Source organism: Gobio gobio, assembly GCF_949357685.1.
Source record: "Gobio gobio genome assembly, chromosome: 6".
In the NCBI taxonomy this organism is placed as follows: domain Eukaryota; kingdom Metazoa; phylum Chordata; class Actinopteri; order Cypriniformes; family Gobionidae; genus Gobio; species Gobio gobio.
Genome location: NC_137102.1, coordinates 14,870,212 through 14,890,811, shown reverse-complemented (window position 1 = coordinate 14,890,811; position 20,600 = coordinate 14,870,212). Strand labels below are relative to the sequence as shown.

The 20,600-nt window shown below is 41.2% G+C and overlaps 1 protein-coding gene across 1 annotated transcript; it reads right to left on the bottom strand.

Moving 5' to 3' along the window:
- Positions 1–259: 259 nt before the first annotated feature.
- On the bottom strand, positions 260–7,050 carry amotl2b (angiomotin like 2b). Its single transcript, XM_079820132.1, has 10 exons — positions 6,661–7,050; positions 5,147–5,881; positions 4,717–4,879; positions 3,865–4,066; positions 2,654–2,949; positions 2,312–2,499; positions 2,132–2,221; positions 1,856–2,025; positions 1,403–1,540; positions 260–1,235 (listed from the first exon to the last, which is right to left on the bottom strand). Exons 1-10 carry the CDS (start codon positions 6,699–6,701, stop codon positions 1,150–1,152), a joined length of 2,109 nt encoding a protein of 702 aa, XP_079676258.1. The 5' UTR covers positions 6,702–7,050; the 3' UTR covers positions 260–1,149.
- Between the last annotated feature and the right edge of the window lie 13,550 nt (positions 7,051–20,600).

Here is a 20,600-nt window from a genome sequence, read left to right as displayed (position 1 = left end):
TTTGTCTGAATGACTAAGTCTAAAATGCGGATAAAGGTGAGCCTGAGAGAAATAGTGCGAGGTTTTCTGTGGTGAAATTTGAGAGCTGGAATGCCCCTCACTGGCATTCACATATAATTACTCATCTTTCTCGGGCTGTGTGTGAAAACCCGGAATAACACGGCGGAGAATGTGCGAAATGGGAAAAAATACAGTAAATGGTGCTTGCTAGAACCAACAAAAATTTCACAAGGACTTCACAAACCAACAGAAACATTTTTATATATTAATAGCTTTATTGTAAATGTATGAAATGTTTCAGAACATTCACATCTTTCACGGATTAAATAGAAGAGGTCAACCCTAGGTCATGTGTTTACACAACTTTACTGAAATGCTCTTTGGCACCAGTTCCTCAGCATTACATTCCAACACAACACAACACAAAATAATTGTACAAAATATATATTAATATTTACTTTGAAACGACACCTTGACCAGCAAATGTGCCGTTTAGGAGCAAACACATTCAAAAACAAAATACAGGAATGCAAATCGTAATAAAATACAACTGGTTTTCTCTCTGACCGTTCTCTTAGACTCTCAGGTCTAAATAATGTTTTGTCTCGCACGATGTGACAATGTGAAGCTTGCGATGTAAAAGAATAACTTCGATGAAGGGCGTAGCAGCCATAAATAGAAAAACATGAGAAAAATGTAGCCACTTATAACAATCAATATAGGTGGGGTGGAAAAGATGCATGTGAGAGCCTCAGTCTCAAGAAGAAAGTCGACTGAACTGGAATGTGGTGAAGTTACCACAGGTCTTCTGAGAGGAGGGACAATGCAATAGTAATGACAATTTAGGAGTTTGTGCCCGTCTTCCTGTACGGGATGGCTGTTAATACCAAAAATGTAGGATTCTCACAATCTCACCAGAAGCAAAAGTGTCAGTTATGCCTAATCTGTCAAAACATACCAGATTGGCGATTTAAGACTTTTAAGAGAAGAGCCCAGCTCCCTCTTTTACATGGGATTTTGAGCAGCTCTGTTATTTAGCTGGACTCTTTCTTCACAACAGTGTAGTGATGTGGTGTCATTTAATATCTTCCAGAGCTCCTCATCACACGGGTATGATGTATTTATTTTTCCTTGTTCGAGTGTTCTTCATCAAATGAAGATCTCCACTGCATCAGCCGCCACATCATCCAGGCCCTTAAAAAGATCCACAGCAGATGGTGCTTTCTGGATGTGATCTGTGAAAAACAGCAACAAAAATGAGTCAATTATCACACAACGTGACTTCATTTCTCAATTAGCATGAATGCTAATTGAATAATGGGCTTTCACACTGAAGTGTGTCATTTTTTTAGTTACTTTTTCATATCCCATATGATGCAGAAACAACTAAAAGTTGACTCACTGGGGTTGGGCTCTGTGCAGGGGGCTTGATCTGTTGTCTGTTTCTCTGACAGAACCGGCTCAGGATGTCTCCGGGGTGCTACGGAAGCGAGCGTGGAGTATGACGTACCAGCCGCCTGGTCATTGGATTGACTCTTCCCTGGAACAAAGATTCATAAGAGTAAGTTACAATTTTAAGATCTAATTCTAGCTACTCAGCTAATTTTGTCAATCTGAGAACCCAGTGCTTAACAGTGAACACTAATGCTAATGTCAGTCAGATAATAACTTAGCTTGTAAAAGCTAGTAGCTTTTACCTAGCAAAAGCTTACCAAGTAAATTCTAATTAGCAATGAACACTAATGCTAACATTAGTCTGAGATTCACTTAGCTAGGAAATGCTAATTAGCAGTGAGCACTAATATTAATCAGACTAGTAAAACCCTAATGTAAATGTTAGCATTCAGGCACTAACCTTTGCCCTGGGCCGTGTGTGTGACCGTTGAATGAGAAATGGTGATGGAGGGATCAGTAGTAGCTTGCCGGAAGTCACCTGACTCTCCCTTCTGCTCCTGCTGCAGCTTCTGCTTCAGGATGCTAATCACTGTGTCCTTCTGCAGGATTTGGGTGTACAGGGCACGGATCCTGACAAAATATGAACCTCATGAGTCCTGAACAATCTTTCAAACCTGAATGGTTCATTAAACACAACTGAAATTTAATTTTAGACGCACGAGGGAGATTCTCTTACCTGTTTTCTACTTCCTGGTTTCTGTGCTCAGATGATGGGAGCTCCTCAATGAAGGAATGACAGGGCGAATGGTTGATGATGGTTGTGTCTCTATGAAATATAGGAAGAAAACAATTAGAAATTGCTTCAAAACTTAATATGCTCTGAAGAGTTTGACACTGACTGAACTCTTTTTTTTACCTCTGAGCTGCAGCGGTGGCAGCAGCATCCATCGCGAACTCCCTCATGGTCTTCTCCTCCAGGTATTTCTGCTCCCAGCGCGTCTTGTCAGCCTCCAGGGACAAAATGTGCTCTTCTTTCTCCCGCAGAAGCTCCTGAAGTGTGGACACACTCACATTGGATGCTGCTCCGACTGGCTGAGGTTGCCGCTGTGGAAAAAGAAAAACAAAGTGTGAGATTGTTGTGATGTACCGATTTGAAGTCTCAAGCTATTCTTAGCTTCACGGGAAGAAAATAGCCCTGAAATGCAATGCTAAGTCACATCTGAACAGTTAAAAACAAAGCACCGCTTTGTCTCAGTACCTGCTGATTTCGGAGGCTCCGCAGCTCCTGCTCTAGCCTTGTCCTCAGGCGCATTTCCAACCCTTCTCTTTTCTCGCATGTTGCTTGCAGCTGAGCCAGAGCCCTCTGCAGACGCTCAACCTTCTCCACATACGCTCTCTTCCTCTGCAGCTCCGTCCACAGCTGCTGGCTGCGTGTCTGTGCGGACCTCAGGGTGCTTTCCAGCGCCTCGCTCTTGCGCTGCTGGTTCTCTGCTTCGTTTCGCAGATGCTGAACCTCCTGCTCCAGACGCGCACACTGCAGCTGCTGTTCTTCATCTGTTAGAGAACAAAACATTTGAGATCTGTGTAAATTAAATTCATATCAGCTTAGAGAGTCAAAGAAATCAAGTTTAAGCATGTCCATGGGTGTTATTTGGTATTAAAAAGGTGGTGGGGATGGTGGCGTTTTGTCTGTGCACATAACAAAATTAAAACTGAAAATATAAAATAAAAACGAATTCAAAATATGAAATTGTATTATGATATTGGTGGTGACCTTTTGACAAGCTTTGTAGCTTGTTGGTTCAATGAAGGTAATGTACTGTATGTTGCATAAATATTTTCGGTACATACTAAGACATTATGTCCAGTCATAACAGGCATAGGCATTTATGTGAGGACGTGAGAAAGAGGCTAAAGGAATGTTTATGCAGGCCCTCTCCAGCACCACTCCCCATTGACTTCCTGCTCATAACAAGAGGAATTCAAAATCGCAAAGTCCGGAGCGCCTCATTTACGCAAGCGGTTAAGGAATGCAGAGGGAAGGAGAAGCAGCGACCCACTCTCCCTTTGACCCACATCTCAGAGCCTCAGATTGTTCTGCTTATTTCCCAACAATCACTGCAAAACTCATCATCGTCCCCACCTCTTCCATCTTTCCGCAAACAGGAAGTGAGGCTGAGTAGTTTGTTAATTGTCAATGTGGATCAAACGAGAGCATTGACAGTGTTTGGCAGTGGTCAACTGTCCCCAGGCCTTCTCCCCTACAAAGCTAAGGTCACATCTGACATTTAATCTTCTTTTCTGATCATTCAGAGGCTGTTATGTGACTGAAATTCCTGTGTTGGAACGCTCTAATTGGAAACACATTCCCTCTTTAAGCAAAATGACTCAACAGAAAAACTTCACTCGGGGTTAAGAAGTATCCAGAAACAGTAATGAGGTTTAATGTGGCCGTGTTGGTGAACTCACTCTGCAGAAGGAGCTTCTCAATGACATGCTGGTTCTGGTCAGCAGCTTCGGCTTCTTTTGCCGCTTGAATGCTCGAATGCTGCAGCCTCTTGATCTCAGCCATCAGCTTGTTCCTTAGTGCTTGCTCCAGCGATTCTCTTTTTGCACAGCCCTTCATCAGAGTGTCGTAGGCCTCTGAGATCCTTTGGATCTCTTGTTCCAGCTGGCGGAAAAAAATAAAAAGACAATTAAGTTGCATGTCAGATGTGTCCGTCAGACAATGATGGCCTCAGAAATACTCAAAGATGGTTTGCAATGTTCCTGGTTATGATTAAGAGCAGAGAACAGAGCAGCTGTTCAGGAGTGCCATATGGAAAGACCAGGATGGCGTTAACCATGACTCCATCATCCCAGGCATGTTTACACAAGGCAGTGGCCTGATGGGTAAACGCTCAAACCTGTGTAATTATCATTCTTTCAGAGTGAGCAACAGCTTAACTGCACTGATGTAATCCACTGGAAACACTTCATGGCCTTTTGGAATTTAGCCAAAGTGAAATGAAAAGCTATTTGATAGATGTCTATAGTGTGTGTGAAATATTGTTATATATGTATAATATATATTATAAATATATGTATTATTTTCAGACAGATGTCCCATAAAGATATGTATTTACCTTTCTCAAATGTCTCCAAAACTTCATTTTGTATCTATAGCCATTTCTATTCATTTTGTTTTCAGAGAAACAGTGTTATAACTTATAACCTGTTGTAAACTTTTTTATGCTTCAGATGGGTGTCTGTATTTACCGTATTTACAGCTAAGCCTAATTACTCCATTTTTCTTTTCACAGACATGTCAGGGTCTTTTACCTTCTGAATTCTGAGGGTCTTCTCGGTGTGTCCCTCTAGCTCCTGTCTCAGTCTCTTATTCTCGTTCATGAGCATTTCCAGTTGAATGCGACTGCAAGCTGCGACCTCCCTGCCAGCAGGGGGAGATGTGGAGAGTCTGTGGCAAACTTCTGGTGTTTGAAGTCTGGAAGTAGAACAAGGTAAAAATCATCATGTTAGAAGTCAAACTAAACAATGGGATTTAGTTCATCTAGGTATGTTAGTATAGTTAGATGACAAGCCACACCAGCATGTACCATATTGCATACTCAGCCATAGCATCAGCCAACAGACTGTTAGTCATAATGACACATCCTATAAAGTACGTCAGAACTGCAGGAAATGCATATACTGTGTTATTAAATCGAATGTGGTTAAGTGTAAATTATGCAATTGTTCTGGTCTTCTCTACCTGTTGTGCTGAGAATGAAATGGTGGCGGTGCTTTGTAGAACTGTTCATACTCCGCGGGATGTCGCCCAGGAAAGGGGTACTCGGTATAAGGCACCTGCTTATTGTACTCCAGTCCTTGCTGGCTATATTGTAAGTGCTGGTTTGCATGATATCCATGTATCTGAGGGTAACTGGCAGAACATGTTGGAGGCATTTTATTGTGTTCCATTGAAAACTGCAGAAGCCGCTCGCTCTGTGACCGTGCGTGGCCTCGCTTGGGGTCCCAGCTGTCTTCTTCCTCACAGGGCATCTGGCTTGTTACACTATCCTCTTGTGAGAAGCCCCTGTGCGGTTGGCCCCATTGGGAGGCCAAAAACTGAGACTGGGCCTTGGCTTGTTCATAGGTGGGCAGCTCCTCGCCGTGGTGTGGGTGTGTTGTGTAGTTCTCCAAGTGCTGGTAGTCAACCTGGTGCTCCTGACCCTGGGGTTCTTGGCGGGCAGAGAGCTGAGGAGACTGGGACTCCTCCTGGCTGAGGCTTTCAGATGAAGACTGTGGAGAACAAGCCCCTCCGCTGCCACCTCCAACGCCTCCTCCTCGTCGCAGGGCCTGCTGCTGGATGGCCAGGAGTGTGCGGGCGTCTGTGGGGTTTCCATAGCGAAGCTGCTCTTGGATTAGCCTGTGCAGGACAGTACCAGATGCTTCTTCACCTCTCATTTTATTTGATGAAGACGTGTATTTATGAACTGAACTGGACCTAGAGGGCAAGAGACCCATTCAATAAATGATTATGATTTTTAAATTCCATATAGTTTTTGAAAGAAAGAAAGAAATGCTTAAACTCTCAAAAGTTGGAGTGTTGCATTATTTTTTCATCAGTTTACAGAAAGTGACATATTTAAGCAACAATATCAAAATAAATCTAAACAAATACTAAAACACAAAAAAAAATATTTTGGCAACATCTGATTTAACTGGTTTTACCTAAGTCAAATAATATGCAAATATTTAATATGAGTTTTAATATATTTGATATGAGTCAACTATATTGAGTTACACCAAAGAAAATAAATACACGTTTAGATACACTTTATACAGTATATTTCAAGTTAAAATAATAATTACTATTATTTTAATATAGCTATTTTTATTATTTAAAAATAATTAGGGCTACAATAGGCTAAGTATATACAGTATTGGAACTTAATAATAAAAAAAAGAATATAACACAATTTCTAAAATAAGACCGAAACAACGCAGATTCGCCAACAACTATTCAAATATATAAACTAGTTTTCATCTCAATAGAAAAGTAGCGCACTCAGGGGAGCACAGTGTCAAAACTTCATTATTCCTATAACACGTGCCAAGCTAATTAATAAACATGAAACAGTTTCGTCTAAAAATGCTTCGTCCTCGAAGCCATTCGGATTAATCGGCGTCACATTTAAAGTTACACACAGTATGTTCAGGTTTTCTGCGTTCGTTGCTATTGACCATTAAACTCTGTCGAACGAACATTGACGACCAACTTACCAACTAACACTTTCATTCCACACGGATTCTGTTAATGGCATGAGTAATAATCCAAGTAATCCAACTAATATCTTCTGTTTGTGTTTTATCTCCTCGTTTTGTTTGTGCGCGCGCGTTTAGCTCTGGTTGGGTTATGAGCTGGTAGGCGCGCGCTGTGCTCTCATAAATAACTGAGCGCGCCTGGAATGATCGGAATGTGTGAGCTCAGGGATCAAAAGTGAAAAGAGAAAAAAAGAGCCATTTAATACAGCAGCTGCAGTTTCGCTTTCGTCCACCGGGGGCTTTCACAGCAGCTACGAGTGCTCAGGTTCTCACGGAAAGACCTTTAATTTAAGAAAACGGTCGTTGTTATGGTCGAAGAAAATATATGGCAACATAAAGCAATGTATTACAGAGATTCCGAGCAGTGATGTCACCTCAACAGAGAAAAGGTGTCAAAAGGTGTGACCCAATCTGAAAGGTATGCAGACGTGTTGACACAGGAATACAAATAACCAGAGCTAGAAGATCAACTTTGTGTATTTAAACATAGCTCATACATATTTAAGAATATTCTCAATTAAATGGTTTTTGCTACTTTGCCCTTGTATGTTACACACTGCACTTTCTCCTTTCTCTGGGTACAGTTTTTATTCAGTCTGTTATTTAGCCTTCTGTCGAGTTCATTTTATTCAGTGTTGAGAAAATACATTTTAGGGGTCTTTCTAAAGAAAAAAAACATATAGCACATTCAGATGACAACGTGAGGCTCTTAAGACTCAAATGATCATATTAGAATGATTTCTGAAGGATCATGTCACTGAAGACTGGAGTAATGATAATTGTCATCACAGGAATACATTAGCCTACATTTTAGTATAGCTATATTAAAAAATAAGTTACTCTCAGTTGTAACAATTACTGTGAAATACAAATACAACCTTAGTGAGCATATGAGCCAAACTTTTGACCGGGAGTGTATGAGAACTATTATCTGAGCAGACGGAGAAGGTTGTAACACTATTTTCGGAGAAATCATCTACTGAACTCATGAACATTGCACAAAACGGGACAGTGTCTTTGCCTTGGTCTTTCAGTTTATTATAGTCTAAAACCAGCACGTCACCAGTAGGAAACAGGGAGGTAACACCCCGAGACAGCAGACAGGGTCACTTTTCTTACTTGCCTTGTGGTTGTGTATGAATCCTCAGGTTACTGACTAAAGCAATAATAAATGGGAAAGGGTGGAATTCCACAGAGTTAGTTGGTAGGAATGTTTTAATCAGTCAGACTGGACTGTACGTTGAGATCAAGCACCAGATTTCCAATGAAAGAGCGCAAGACAAATAGAATGTTGTTTAAAATAACTAAAACTTTATTTGCTCAGTTGTTGTGATATTAAGCAATCCGCCGTACACATTCACTTCTTGATTAGACTGATAGCAGGGTATTTCCAGCTAAGTCCCAGACGCTGACTCAATGGGAAACAGGCATGTTGTAGACATGTAACTACTTGATTGCAGGTGTGAATGAATGAAGCAGTCACTGGCAAGTCTGTACAAATCTGTGAAAATCTGAGTCTTCCTCAATATCACTCCTGGAAGCAAATGGAAAGACATCAAAGCACCTCCTAGCAGTGTGATCTTCCATTTGACAGGCCTCAATAAGAGCGCCCTCACTTTGTTTTTCTCCAACAACCCCTTTGGGAGGCAAACTGGAATATCTCCATTCCTTCAGCCTCCACCATGATATCTTAGACCTCTGAGCTATAAACTGCTTTGTGGGCTGTTTAGAGGAATCACAAGACTTAGAATAGAAGACAACCGAAAGGAGAAAATACGGAGAGAATTAACTCAGCACAACAGAGATCAGATGTGGCTGTTTGGGTCGTGCAAAGCTGGCTCTTGGTATGGGGGACTAGAGAGGATGCTCTATTCTCCTCACAATTCTGCCTTTATTTGGCCGCAAATGGCCTGGCATATTTTCATGGCACATTTGTGATTTAAGATGCGACTGAAGCATGAGCCACTGAGATAGCCTACAATGGACTAAGTTGTTTACGGACCTGCACTGCCCCGGGCTACTTTAGATATAAAGAACAAAACGCTATTAAGACAAGCCTTTGATATCAGCATAAATATAAGATGTCTTCAAAGAAAAGCAGCTGGACTATTCTTTTAAAAAATATTTTATGAACACACTGTTAACAGGAGCAATTTATGTGTCCTTCCTTATATATAAATATTATAATTAAACTTTATTTTGAGTACTTCTTTAATGGACAATGCACATTTGTTGATATTAAGCCTAGAATGTGTTTTAATATCACTATTAGTAAAGATAGTGTGATCACTGTATAATATCTGTAAATACAAGATATTTAAATTGTACCTAAAGTGTTTTTGCAATAGTTCCATTTTAGCTCAATCAAATATACCTATATCTTTAGCTGGACTAATCACAGTTGTTCCAATTTTGTAGACTTTAAGTATATCAATTTAGTCTACCAAAAGTATGTAAATGTATACTTAGCATAAAATAAATGTATTTCAAATACATTTTAGTATATTTATTTTTTCACATGGGGAAATTATGTGCATATGCAGGTCTCTGTTTAGGGGTCAGGTTAGGGCATTTAAAATATCATTAACCTGATATAAAAACATGTCCTGACTTATAAAGTCAAACCTGTGTGTGTGTGCGTTTGGTAAACCCTGCATTTTGGGGACAAAATGGATAGTAATAGCAGACATTTTTGACCTTGTGGGGAAATGCTTTGGTCCCCATGTGCAAAACAGCTTATAATTCATACTAGATGTTTGTTTTTAATTATCTATGTCTACGGAAAGTCCCCTGTGTGTGTGTTCGTGTTCGTGTTCGTGTGTGTGTGTGTGTGTGTGTGTGTGTGTGTGTGTGTGTGTGTGTGTGTGTGTGTGTGTGTGTGTGTGTGTGTGTATTCGTTCGTGTGTGTGTTCGTGTGTTCATGTTTTTCTATCCCGGTGGGGACTTCAACCTGTATGCACACTGACGTGCGTGTTTTCTTACATCACATATTTTTGGCCCTTGACTTTTTGGTAAAGTTTTTCACTTCCAGCAATTGTTGAAAGTGCATGCAGTCACTGTTACAACAGGTCATGCTCCTACTGTAACTATGTGTAACTGTGCTTTTATTTCTTTTACTAAGTTTAAAGCTGTCTTGGTGTCAGCTCGTCAGCTGGATTTTGACACTTGGAAAATCCCAAGTGTGCTCGAAACTCTTAAAAATGCAACTTTCAATTTTGAACTTGATGCAACTGAAGATAAGTAGCCTATACAACATTGTAGTTACATACTGCTAATGTTTATTAATAAACTGTGATTCACATTTTATCAGGTTTTTCTTTTTTTACTTCATTAAAAATTTCCGATGACTATGCTGCTCCAGCTAGACCCACACTATATCATCACTAACCATCATAGACCAGCTGGACAAACATGGAATTAATGCTGGTTTATGCTGTATTTTTCCATCAAGGCTGGAGTAACAAAGAGGCAGCATGGTATTGCTTTTATTCAATATAAATGATAGTTAATATTGAGTAACTTACATTCTAGTCACAATATTGCCAATTACTCTTCCTGCTATCGCTCTGCTAACGAAAATAATTTCAAACAATGTGGAGGCCAAATTCTGCTGGAGTAAATGTTTCAATGACTCATTCATAAAGATAGCTGTTTCGTTCCTAAATTGGCGATCGTTGAATCTGATTCAGTGACTCACTCATAAAGATTTTTGCACCACATTTGCACTCGGGTATCAATATATCCTGCTGAAAGAGTCACTGTAAAATCCCCACAACATACAAACACAGGCAAATCAAGTGATGCAAACAGTGAAAAGTTCCGTTCTGACTTTGAATGCTGCTCAATCAATCAGATTCGAGGACCAAAACAAACTGTTGTGCATATAGATATAGTATAAACATGGGATACAGCGGATACAGACCCACTCCGGTGTTGGGATGTGTGAGACTGAATGGAAATGAGAAATAAATAGAGACATGAGCTTCTCATGAAACCCATCGGTGCTTGTCACATGAGCTCTAACCTCACAACAATAGATAAAGAACTGTTTATACAAGTCACAATTGCTGCTGTATATTGTCCCCTAATGTAATTCTGTTTTAGAAGATGGAGTGCTTTGAATACAAAGACAAAACCAAAGAACATTGTTTATTTTCCCCAGGATTTGTGTAAAAGAAATCGCAAAAAAACGTTTATTGGTGGTAATCAAATGGTGTAATCATTTGCAATCTTTGCGTGAATGTGATCCTTTGTACCCTCTATCACAAGTGTCATTACACATTATTAGCCTAATCTACAACATTCCTCACCTCTATTGTCTCACACTCAAACTTTTCTCATGACTCGCAGAGAAGCCGTAAACTTGAAATAAGCAGCAGTTCATTCCTCACATAGGTTTGCACTCTGAATTTTCTTGAGAATTGTGGATTGCAAAATCAAACAGGAACTTTATTGAATTGCAAAAGCACTGAAATCAATGCATGACATGGGAAGTGACAGGTCGATACAACACAATTACAGATAGAGTTGGTGCAGATCCCCTAAATAGTTTTTCACTGGATCAGGAGAATGCCGTTTATTCATGCGAGTCCCTGCTTTAACCGGCCATGTGTGCCCCTGAGCAAATAGCTGCCCCCGCTACTGCTGATCCAGCACATACTTCACACTCAGTGGTTTTGCCCACCAAGGTGATGGAGGACAAGAGGAAGAAGGATATATATAGTCCCTAAAAAATGTATGGGCACTTAAGGAAAACTTTTGACAAAATGTAACTCAATTACAACTAAATAAATGTAGCACAAAACACACAATGTAAAAAAAGAAAGTTAAATATGTGTTTAAGTGAACTATCAGTCGAACTTTATTAAACTCAAAAATGCTCTGTATCTGGTTGGCTTTTTTAGTTTATTTAGTATTCTCTTAGTAAATATATATATATATATATATATATATACACACACACACACACACACACACACACACACACACACACACACACACACACACACACACACACACACACACACACACACACACACACACACACACACACACACACACACACACACACACACACACACACAACAGTTTTTTTATGTTTTAGAAATAAGTCTTTTTGTCTTATTTGATCAAAATATACTAAACACAGCAATATTGTTAATGGAATATTATTACAATTTAAAATAACAGTTATATACACTATATTGCCAAAAGTTTTGGGACGTCTGCCTTTAGATGCACATGAACTTTAATGACATCCCATTTTTAATCCGGTTCTTTTTCTTAAAATTCTTAAAAGGGTTTAATATGGAGTGTGCCCACCCTTTGCAGCTATAACAGCTCCAACTCTTTTGGTAAGGTTTAGGAGTGTGTTTATGGGAATTTTTGACCATTCTTCTAGAAGCGCATTTGTGAGGACAGGCACTGATGTTGGAAGGCCTGGCTCGCAGTCTCCGCTCTTATTCATCCCAAAGGTGTTCTATCGGTTTGAGGTGCAGGCCAGTCAAGTTCCTCCACACCAAACTCACTCATCCATGTCTTTATGGACCTTGCTTTGTGCACTAGTGTGCAGTTATGTTGGAACAGGAAGGGGTCATCCCCAAACTCTTCCCACAAAGTTGGGAGCATGAAATTGTGCAAAATGTCTTGGTATACTTCAGCATTAAGAGTTCCTTTCACTGGAGCTAAAGGGCCAATCCCATCCCCTGAAAAACATCCACACACCATAATCCCCCCTCCACCAAACTTTACACGTGGCACAATGCAGTCAGGAAAGTACTGTTCTCCTGGCAACCACCAAACCCAGACTCGTCCATCGGATTGCCAGACAGAGAAGCGTGATTTGTCACTCCAGAGAACACGTCTCCAAAAAAGAGCGACCCATTCTTTCACAAATGTTTGTAGAAGCGTCTGCATGTGGCCATGGAAGAGATTGGAACACCTGAATTCAATGATTTGGAAGGGTGTCCCAATACTTTTGGCTATATAGTGTATTTTAATTTATTTCACATCAGCAATTACTTCAGTCTCACGTGATCCTTTAGAAATCATTCTAATATGCTGATTTGGTGCTCAAGAAACATTTATTATTATCAATGCTAAAAACAATTGTGCTGCTTTTACATTTTTGTGGAAACTGATACAATATTCTTTAATGGACATAAAGTTCAAATAAGCAGCATTTGTTTGATACTTTTTTTAAATGATACATGTGTTTACTGTTACTTTTGATCAAATTATGTTCTTGCTTAATTAACTTGCAATAATACAACAAAATCTTTCTGACCCCCAGCAATAATACAACAAAATCTTTCTGACCCCAAGCATATCTACATGTTCCACAAAGTTATTTCCAATACCACAATACCCATCTTGTTATCTATAATGGTGCTTGAATGCTGATAAGAAAGTGGGCAAATAATAGGTGTGTGTCTTTTGGAATGTCATACAAATGTCATTAGTTTTGTACTTACACACATATTAAACACCCCTTCATTATTGCTGAGAAACTGTCAGCTTATTGACTTTAAAATAGTGTTTTGTCACGTTGAAAAAGAGTCATTGTGTAGAAGGAACACAAGCGCATTTTACCCCTGTGGAAGAGTGTCCTTAAATACAAGTCATTTTAACTGATAATACCAACATCAACTTGAAAATATATTCATGCCCTACAGATATTGTCTTTTTGTAATGTAATACATCTGATTCCCATCTCAGCTAAATATAGTTTATCAGCAGGGTAGTTTGCCATCTGGTAATTATCTGAATCCAGATTATTGTGTAATTAAGTGGTGTCTGACTTGTTGCCAAAACATTCTTTTGGAGAATTCACCCAGTTTTTTTCTGTTTGGGCAATTCTGTTCAACTGGTGTAAGTTATGTGAGCAAAGGCTCTGTTTACATGTATCCAACCTAGTTCTCTGTGTGCCGTTACACTTCAGTGGATAAGAGGCACAAATACAGCCATTTCATGCAGGCTGATATTGACTTCAGTGTGCCATTATATAACAGAGGTTACATGGAAGTGAAACGAGAGTCATTCATATTGTAACAGACGAAATCTAAGGAAATAAGCCTGATAGGAAATCAACCATAGAAGAAAAGACGTGCAAGACACTCTAAAAATATTACGATATGAACTGCTTTGTCAAATTGTGTTGCTTATGCAACAGGTCACCTCCTTCCCTCAAGGTTCTTTAAAGGTTGTGAGACATTTGCTGAATCATCATATTTCATGAACAATGATACATACTGTTGTTATGAGTATTTAGAGTCTTTAGAGAAATAGGATATTTAAGGGATTGTTCACACAAAAATGAAAACTCTGTCATCATTTACTCACCCTTATATTGTTCGAAACCCTGTTTCTTCTGTGGAAAAGAAGAAAGTGTCAAAAAGTATTATAAGGCCCATTCTCACCAAGAACGATAACTATAAAGATAGCTATAGCGTTAACTACATTAACGTCTAAACCAGCAGACGATATCATTCTGTTTATTCTAAGTGTGTGTTGCAGTTTTGTCGTCTACCGCTTTAAATGTCAAGCTCTTTAAAGCAGGATGGATTCTGAATAGCTGTCGGTGTTCTCTTTCATAGGTTCACTCGACGCTGCGTCACTTTATGACGTAATGGGAACGCCCTCTGGGTGTGCCGATTGTCTGAAGCCCTTATAGAATCACGCCAATTCATTGGCTGATGGCGCGGGCGCCGCCCAGACGCTCTGACGTCGCCACACTATACTGGCGCTCTCGCTTCATCGCGATTGACGACCTCCACAGTAAGTGCGTTAAATGTTTGGGGTTTTCTCATGCGCGCGAGGCGGTTCAGGGTTTTTCTAACTGCAAATACTGTGATAACCTCCTTCTCAAAACCCTCCGCTCGAGGCTCGCGGTTTTTGAGAGGGAGTCTTCCGTTTTCCCCCGTCGCGCTCCAGAGGCTGCGCAGGCCTCTCTTGGATCCGCGACCTGGGGTTCGGATGTAGAGCTCGAGGATGTGGAGTGCGAGCAGACGGGCCTCGCCCTTTCTCTCCCTCTCTCCCCCGAGCACGTGCGTGGGACTCCGCCCGTGGAATTCTCGCACGACTATCTTTGTCCCAGCCCGGAGGCACACGATGCGGTTTCCTTCGGACTGGATGATGTCGTTTTCACTGCAGCGTCCGACTCCGAGGATTTCGTGCCTGCTACTAACGACGACGCTCTCCCGCCTGGCGGCCAAGAAGCGCGGCCATCAGCGGCATATGCAGAGCTCGTTGACGTACTTTCACGCGCTACGGAAAAGCTCGCCATCAAGTGGCCGGACGAACCTCGTGAAGCTCAATCTTCTCGGTTGGACGAGAGATTCCTCAGTGGCCCTTATTCCAGGCCGTCGCGGAGGAAGCTGCCGTTTTTCAGTGATCTGCACAGCGAGATATCCAGATCCTGGAAGCAGCCGTTCTCAGCCCGCCTAACTAACGCGGCAGCCGCTGACTTCACCCAGGGTTCCCGCGGGGTCTTAAAAAGTCTTAAAATGTCTTAAAAACGGCCAGATTTTCACCCAAGGTCTTAAATTTAATTTAGTTAGGTCTTAAAAAAAGTGTTATCCTCGTTCATTTCCAGAAATGCTGGCTGCAGAAAGTTATTAACGTTACACTGTAGCAAAAAAGTATCGAATCGCGAAAGCGGAGCTCTAGAGTCTTTGCTGCACCGCCCTCAGAGCGTTCGTTCGGTGTGTTGTAGTTCTTTCTGGGGGTGTTGGTACACGTATTCGGTGATAAAACTACAAATCCCGTGATAAATGCAATTACCTGCCCGCAAAATACGTCTACATTTAATAACGTTGTATTTTTCTGGACAGAATGAGGCAGACATGCATTGTTTTATATTATTCTAAACAGTGATAAAGTCTGCACTCAATCAGCACTGCATACCTTATTATTATGACAATAGTAAAGGCTTGAAGAACTCAAATACACCATAGCTTGATACAGTCGTGTTTATTGTCTTCGTTTCATCAGTCAAAGCGTTTCTATCTTCAGTTTATCCTACATCGCCAGCTTCACATTAGGGCTAAGGATTACTTCTCTGAGGGAAATGTGGAGTTTCTGCTCAAGGGTGCCCTCTGGCTTCCAGTATGAATGAAAGTTTGGGTAACAAATATGAAAAATAATACTTCTCTCTAAATAAATTTATATGACAACCCATATGTTTTTCTCCAATGTACAGTTTTTCCCCCACAGTGGATGCATAAGAGGCTCATATTTCATATTAAATACATAGACTTTAAGAAATTTATATCACAGATAAAAAGCACAGAATTTCTTTATTTTTTAATTTTATTTTTTACAATAAATCTTTAGACCGTTCTAATGATTTTTAGTCATAGGCTGTCTGCATATTAACAGGTAACCCAGCAGGTTTTTTTGTAAAATAAATGTTATTTTATTAGTATTATTATTATATTGTTATATTTATTCTTAAATACTCTATTTTTTTACATTTTTAATAATTAAAATGTTATTGTAATAGTAATATTTCTAATTTTGTTAAATATTTGTATTTATTGAATATAATCATTATTAATAGTCTCGTTAATATACGTCACGTGATCTCCTCCGCGGACGGCCACACCCCCCTCCGAGGTCCAGCTCGACACTCTATCACAGGTATGTCCACCGCACTTCAACACACCACTCCCTTTGTCAAATTTCTCCCACGAGTGGAAGCTTTTGCCAGGGATATCATCCTGGGTCCTCCGCACGATTCAGTCAGGTTACACGCTTCAGTTCTGTCGCAACCCCCCTCGCTTCGACGGGGTCGCTCAAATGATAGTGAACAGCGCCTCAGAGGCTTCTGTGTTACAACAAGAGCTTACCTCTCTCCTCCTAAAGGGGGCGATAGAGGAGGTTCCGTTAACAGAGGAGAAGTGTGCCTTCTTCAGCCGCTATTTCCTGGTTCCGAAGAAAGACGGCGGTTTGCGTCCGATTCTGGACCTTCGCCGTTTGAAATTAGCCCTCTACAAAGGGAAGTTCAAGATGCCCTTTCAATGTGGCGGGACCCTCTCTTTCTTCAGAAGGGGGTCAAGATGGGGGCTGTTTTCCATCGCCAAATGGTCACGACGGATGCCTCTCTAACCGGCTGGGACTTGGAAGTTGTTGGTATGGCCCATCAAGGGCCAGTAGCGCTAAACACTGGTCTTCCTGCCGACGTTCAGGAGACCATTGCGAGTGCGAGAGTTCCCTCCACTAGGAGGCTCTATTCCTCCAAATGGAGGGTCTTTGAGTCTTGGTGCTCGTCCCATGCGGTAAATCCAGTTAACTGCCCGGTCGGTCCAGTTCTGGAGTTCCTGCAGGAGAAGTTTGCTGCTGGAGCAGCGGCTACCACCCTTCGGGTTTATGTCGCCGCTATTGCTGCCTGTAGGGAATCGGACGAAGTTCCTCTAGGCAAGCATAGACTGGTTTCGTCTTTCATGCGAGGGGTTAGGCGCCTGAGACCAGCACGCTCCCCTGGTATTCCCTCTTGGGACCTCTCAGTGGTCCTTTAAGGGCTAACAATGGCTCCATTTGAACCCTTGTAGTCAGCTCCTGAGCGAATTCTGACTCTCAAGGTTGCTCTCTTGTTAGCACTGTCCTCTTTGAAGCGAGTGGGCGATCTGCAGGCCCTCTCTGTTAACGGGACCTGTATGGATTTTGCTCCTGGCCTAGTCAAGGTTACCTTAAGACCTAGGCCAGGTTATGTGCCCAAAGTTTTGTCCACGTCATTCCGCTCTCAGGTGATCACTCTTAACTCCTTTCACCCGCCTCATTTTGACTCGGAGGAAGACGAGAAACTTAATCTGCTCTGCCCTGTTCGAGCATTGAAGTGCTATGTAGACCGTTCTGACGGTTGGAGGAAATCTAACCAGCTCTTGGTGTGCTTCGGTACTGGCCGCCGCGGGCTTGCCGCATCGAAGCAAAGGATTTCCCATTGGGTGACAGAGGCTATTTCCCTGGCTTATGAGGTGCGTGGTATACCTTCACCTCTTAACATTAGGGCGCATTCTACCAGAGGTGTGGCTTCCTCTCAAGCGCTTTTTAGAGGGGCTCTTTTGGAAGACATTTGTGTAGCGGCAGGTTGGTCCTCCCCGCACACTTTTGTGAGATTCTATAGCTTGGATCTCGACATAGCTCCGGGTTCGCATGGCCTATCTGCTTAACTGGGCCATGCAGGTTATCTGGTGTTCTTTGAGCCAGATACGGAAGCGCTTTAGCTTGGCGTGTTTGGTATATCGTTCCCATTATGTCATAAAGTGACGCAGCGTCGAGTGAACCTATGAAAGAGAACGTCTCAGGTTACTTGCGTAACCTATGTTCTCTGATTAGGGAACGAGACGCTGCGTACGCTGCCAAGCTCCTCGCGCTGCTGACAGGCCTTCCTTTCCGGCAGAGAAATCTGAGGAGCAGATGGCGTGCGCGCGCCAGTATAGTGTGGCGACGTCAGAGTGGCGGCCGCGCCATCAGCCAATGAATTGGCGTGATTCTATAAGGGCTTCAGACAATCGGCACACCTAGAGGGCGTTCCCATTACGTCATAAAGTGACGCAGCATCTCGTTCCCTACTCAGAGAACATAGGTTACGCAAGTAACCTGAGACGTTTTTATTGTTCATCAGCTGAAAAAAATTGTTCTGAAAAGGATATCAGCGTTATTGTTTCTCTGTGCCATTTTTGTTATAGTTGCAGTTAGGGCTGTGCAATTAATCGAATTTCGATTTCGATTTCGATTTTGCCTCCCAACGATCACCAAAATAGGACAATCGAGAAAAAACGATTATTTTGCCTTGCGTTCTGAATGAAACGCGCATGCGCTCATCCGCCCCTCCCGAAGCCACAAACTTTCTCAGATCGGGAGTCTCGTGTGCATATCATCCGCTGGAATTTAAAAACTCTGCGCGAGTAAAGATGGCAGAAGGAGGGCAGTTACAGCAGCGTTTGGTGAGCAAAAAAGGCAAAACCAACTCCGTTGTCTGGGAACAGTTTGGCTTCGAGGAATCAGACGACGAGCAGAAACGTGCTACGTGCAAGATTTCCTACATGGTAGTGGCTGCAACGCAAGGGAACACCACGAATTTGTTTAACCACTTGAAAATTAAACACAGAGTGACCTTTGACAATCTAATAAAGAAACAAAAATTGACGAGAGCAGGGGTGCCGTGTAAACGTCCTTTTCCCCTCATATTTTTCAAATAATTCTCTCTTTGTAAACTTTGTTCAATGCATGCGAGTGCTGCCGTATGTTTGAATATGACCAGTCGTTTTCACCGTCGTCACCCGGGTTTAGTGCCTGAAGACGCGAATGAGAAGCCGCGCGCGCTGTGAGAAAATGTATCTGTATCTGATAATGTATCATCCGAGAGCGCGCACACATCTCTCAGCGCGCAAATACTGAGTTCTCTTTCAAGTCTTGCTCTTGAACGGACAAACTCACACAAAACGTATGTCAACATGTCCATCTTGATGAGTATCCTAGCAGACATAGTCTGTATATGCCTTAAGTGAACTTTATACAGTCGATAAAGACGACGCATATCCGATCCGGATTGAATAGCTTTTGTAAGTTTAATAGGATTCATCTTTAATTTATGCACTCAAATATGCAATGTTATTTTACATTTGAGACATTTCTGTACCTGAAAACTAAGGTTAGACCTGAAAAGCATATCTAGCCGAACCATATTGTTGATCTTATTTATTTGTGATTATCATTTTTACGTGAAAACTTTTATACTTTGATTTGAATATATGTTATATTATTTATTTTAATAGTTCAAAAAGTACAACAAATGTTACAATTTCAATTGAATTGTTGAAAGGTGTATTTTTAATAAATACAACACATTCCCAAAGTCATGTGAAATAATCGTGTTACATAATCGTGATTTCAATATTGACCAAAATAATCGTGATTATGATTTTTTCCATAATCGAGCAGCCCTAGTTGCAGTGTTTACATTTAGAATAATTTTTAGAACTATATCTTTATCCTTATCGGTATATTTTTGTCATGACAACTCTCAGAGAGATTGGCATGGTAAAGAGATTGCCATGGTAAGACACGCTGCTGCTGCACATGTCACATACATGAAAAAACGCCTGTAGCAGATCTATACAGGTGGAGCTGGGGAAGATGGAGGGTTTCTGAAAGCGTGCCACAGACTGCTACAGCAAACTACCAGTATTTGAGTGTTGAGCCACAGCTCATTGGCCGCTGATGCAACAGCAACCAATCAGCTGCCCTATGAGATAGTGATGTGATCTACTGTGCCTTCTAGAGTTTCATGCCAGAACTAGGTATTTATAGTCCTCGGTGTGAACAGGCATTTAGTCTGCTAAAGCTCTACGATGGAAAGCCTGACATTTATGTAGAAACGAATGATAATCTTCCACTCCACTTATCTTGAATATATCTTGATTGCATCAAATCAGTGAGTTGAACTTTAGAACTGATTCAGTTAAATTTGTGAACAAATCGTTCAGATCAGCTTTGTGAACTGGATCAACTGATTCATTGAAAAGATCCAAAAAATTATTTAAAAGATTTAACAAAACCACAAGAATGTTTTGTTCATGAATTGGATGTCGCTAGATTTTTGTGTCAATAACAACTTCCCAACAACTTCCCCCACTCCTAACACAATGTTATCGTAAGACTCCAGAAGACTTAAAGGGATAGTTCACCCAAAATGAAATTTAACCCATGATTTACTCACCCTCAAGCTGTCCTAGGTGTATATGACATTCTTCTTTCAGACAAATATAATCGCAATTATATTAAAAAATGCCTTGGCTAATCCAAGATTTATAAAGGCAAGGAGCCCAAAATTCGAAGCCCAAAAAAGTGCATCCATCCATTATAAAAGTAATCCAGATGGCTCCCGGGGGGGTTAA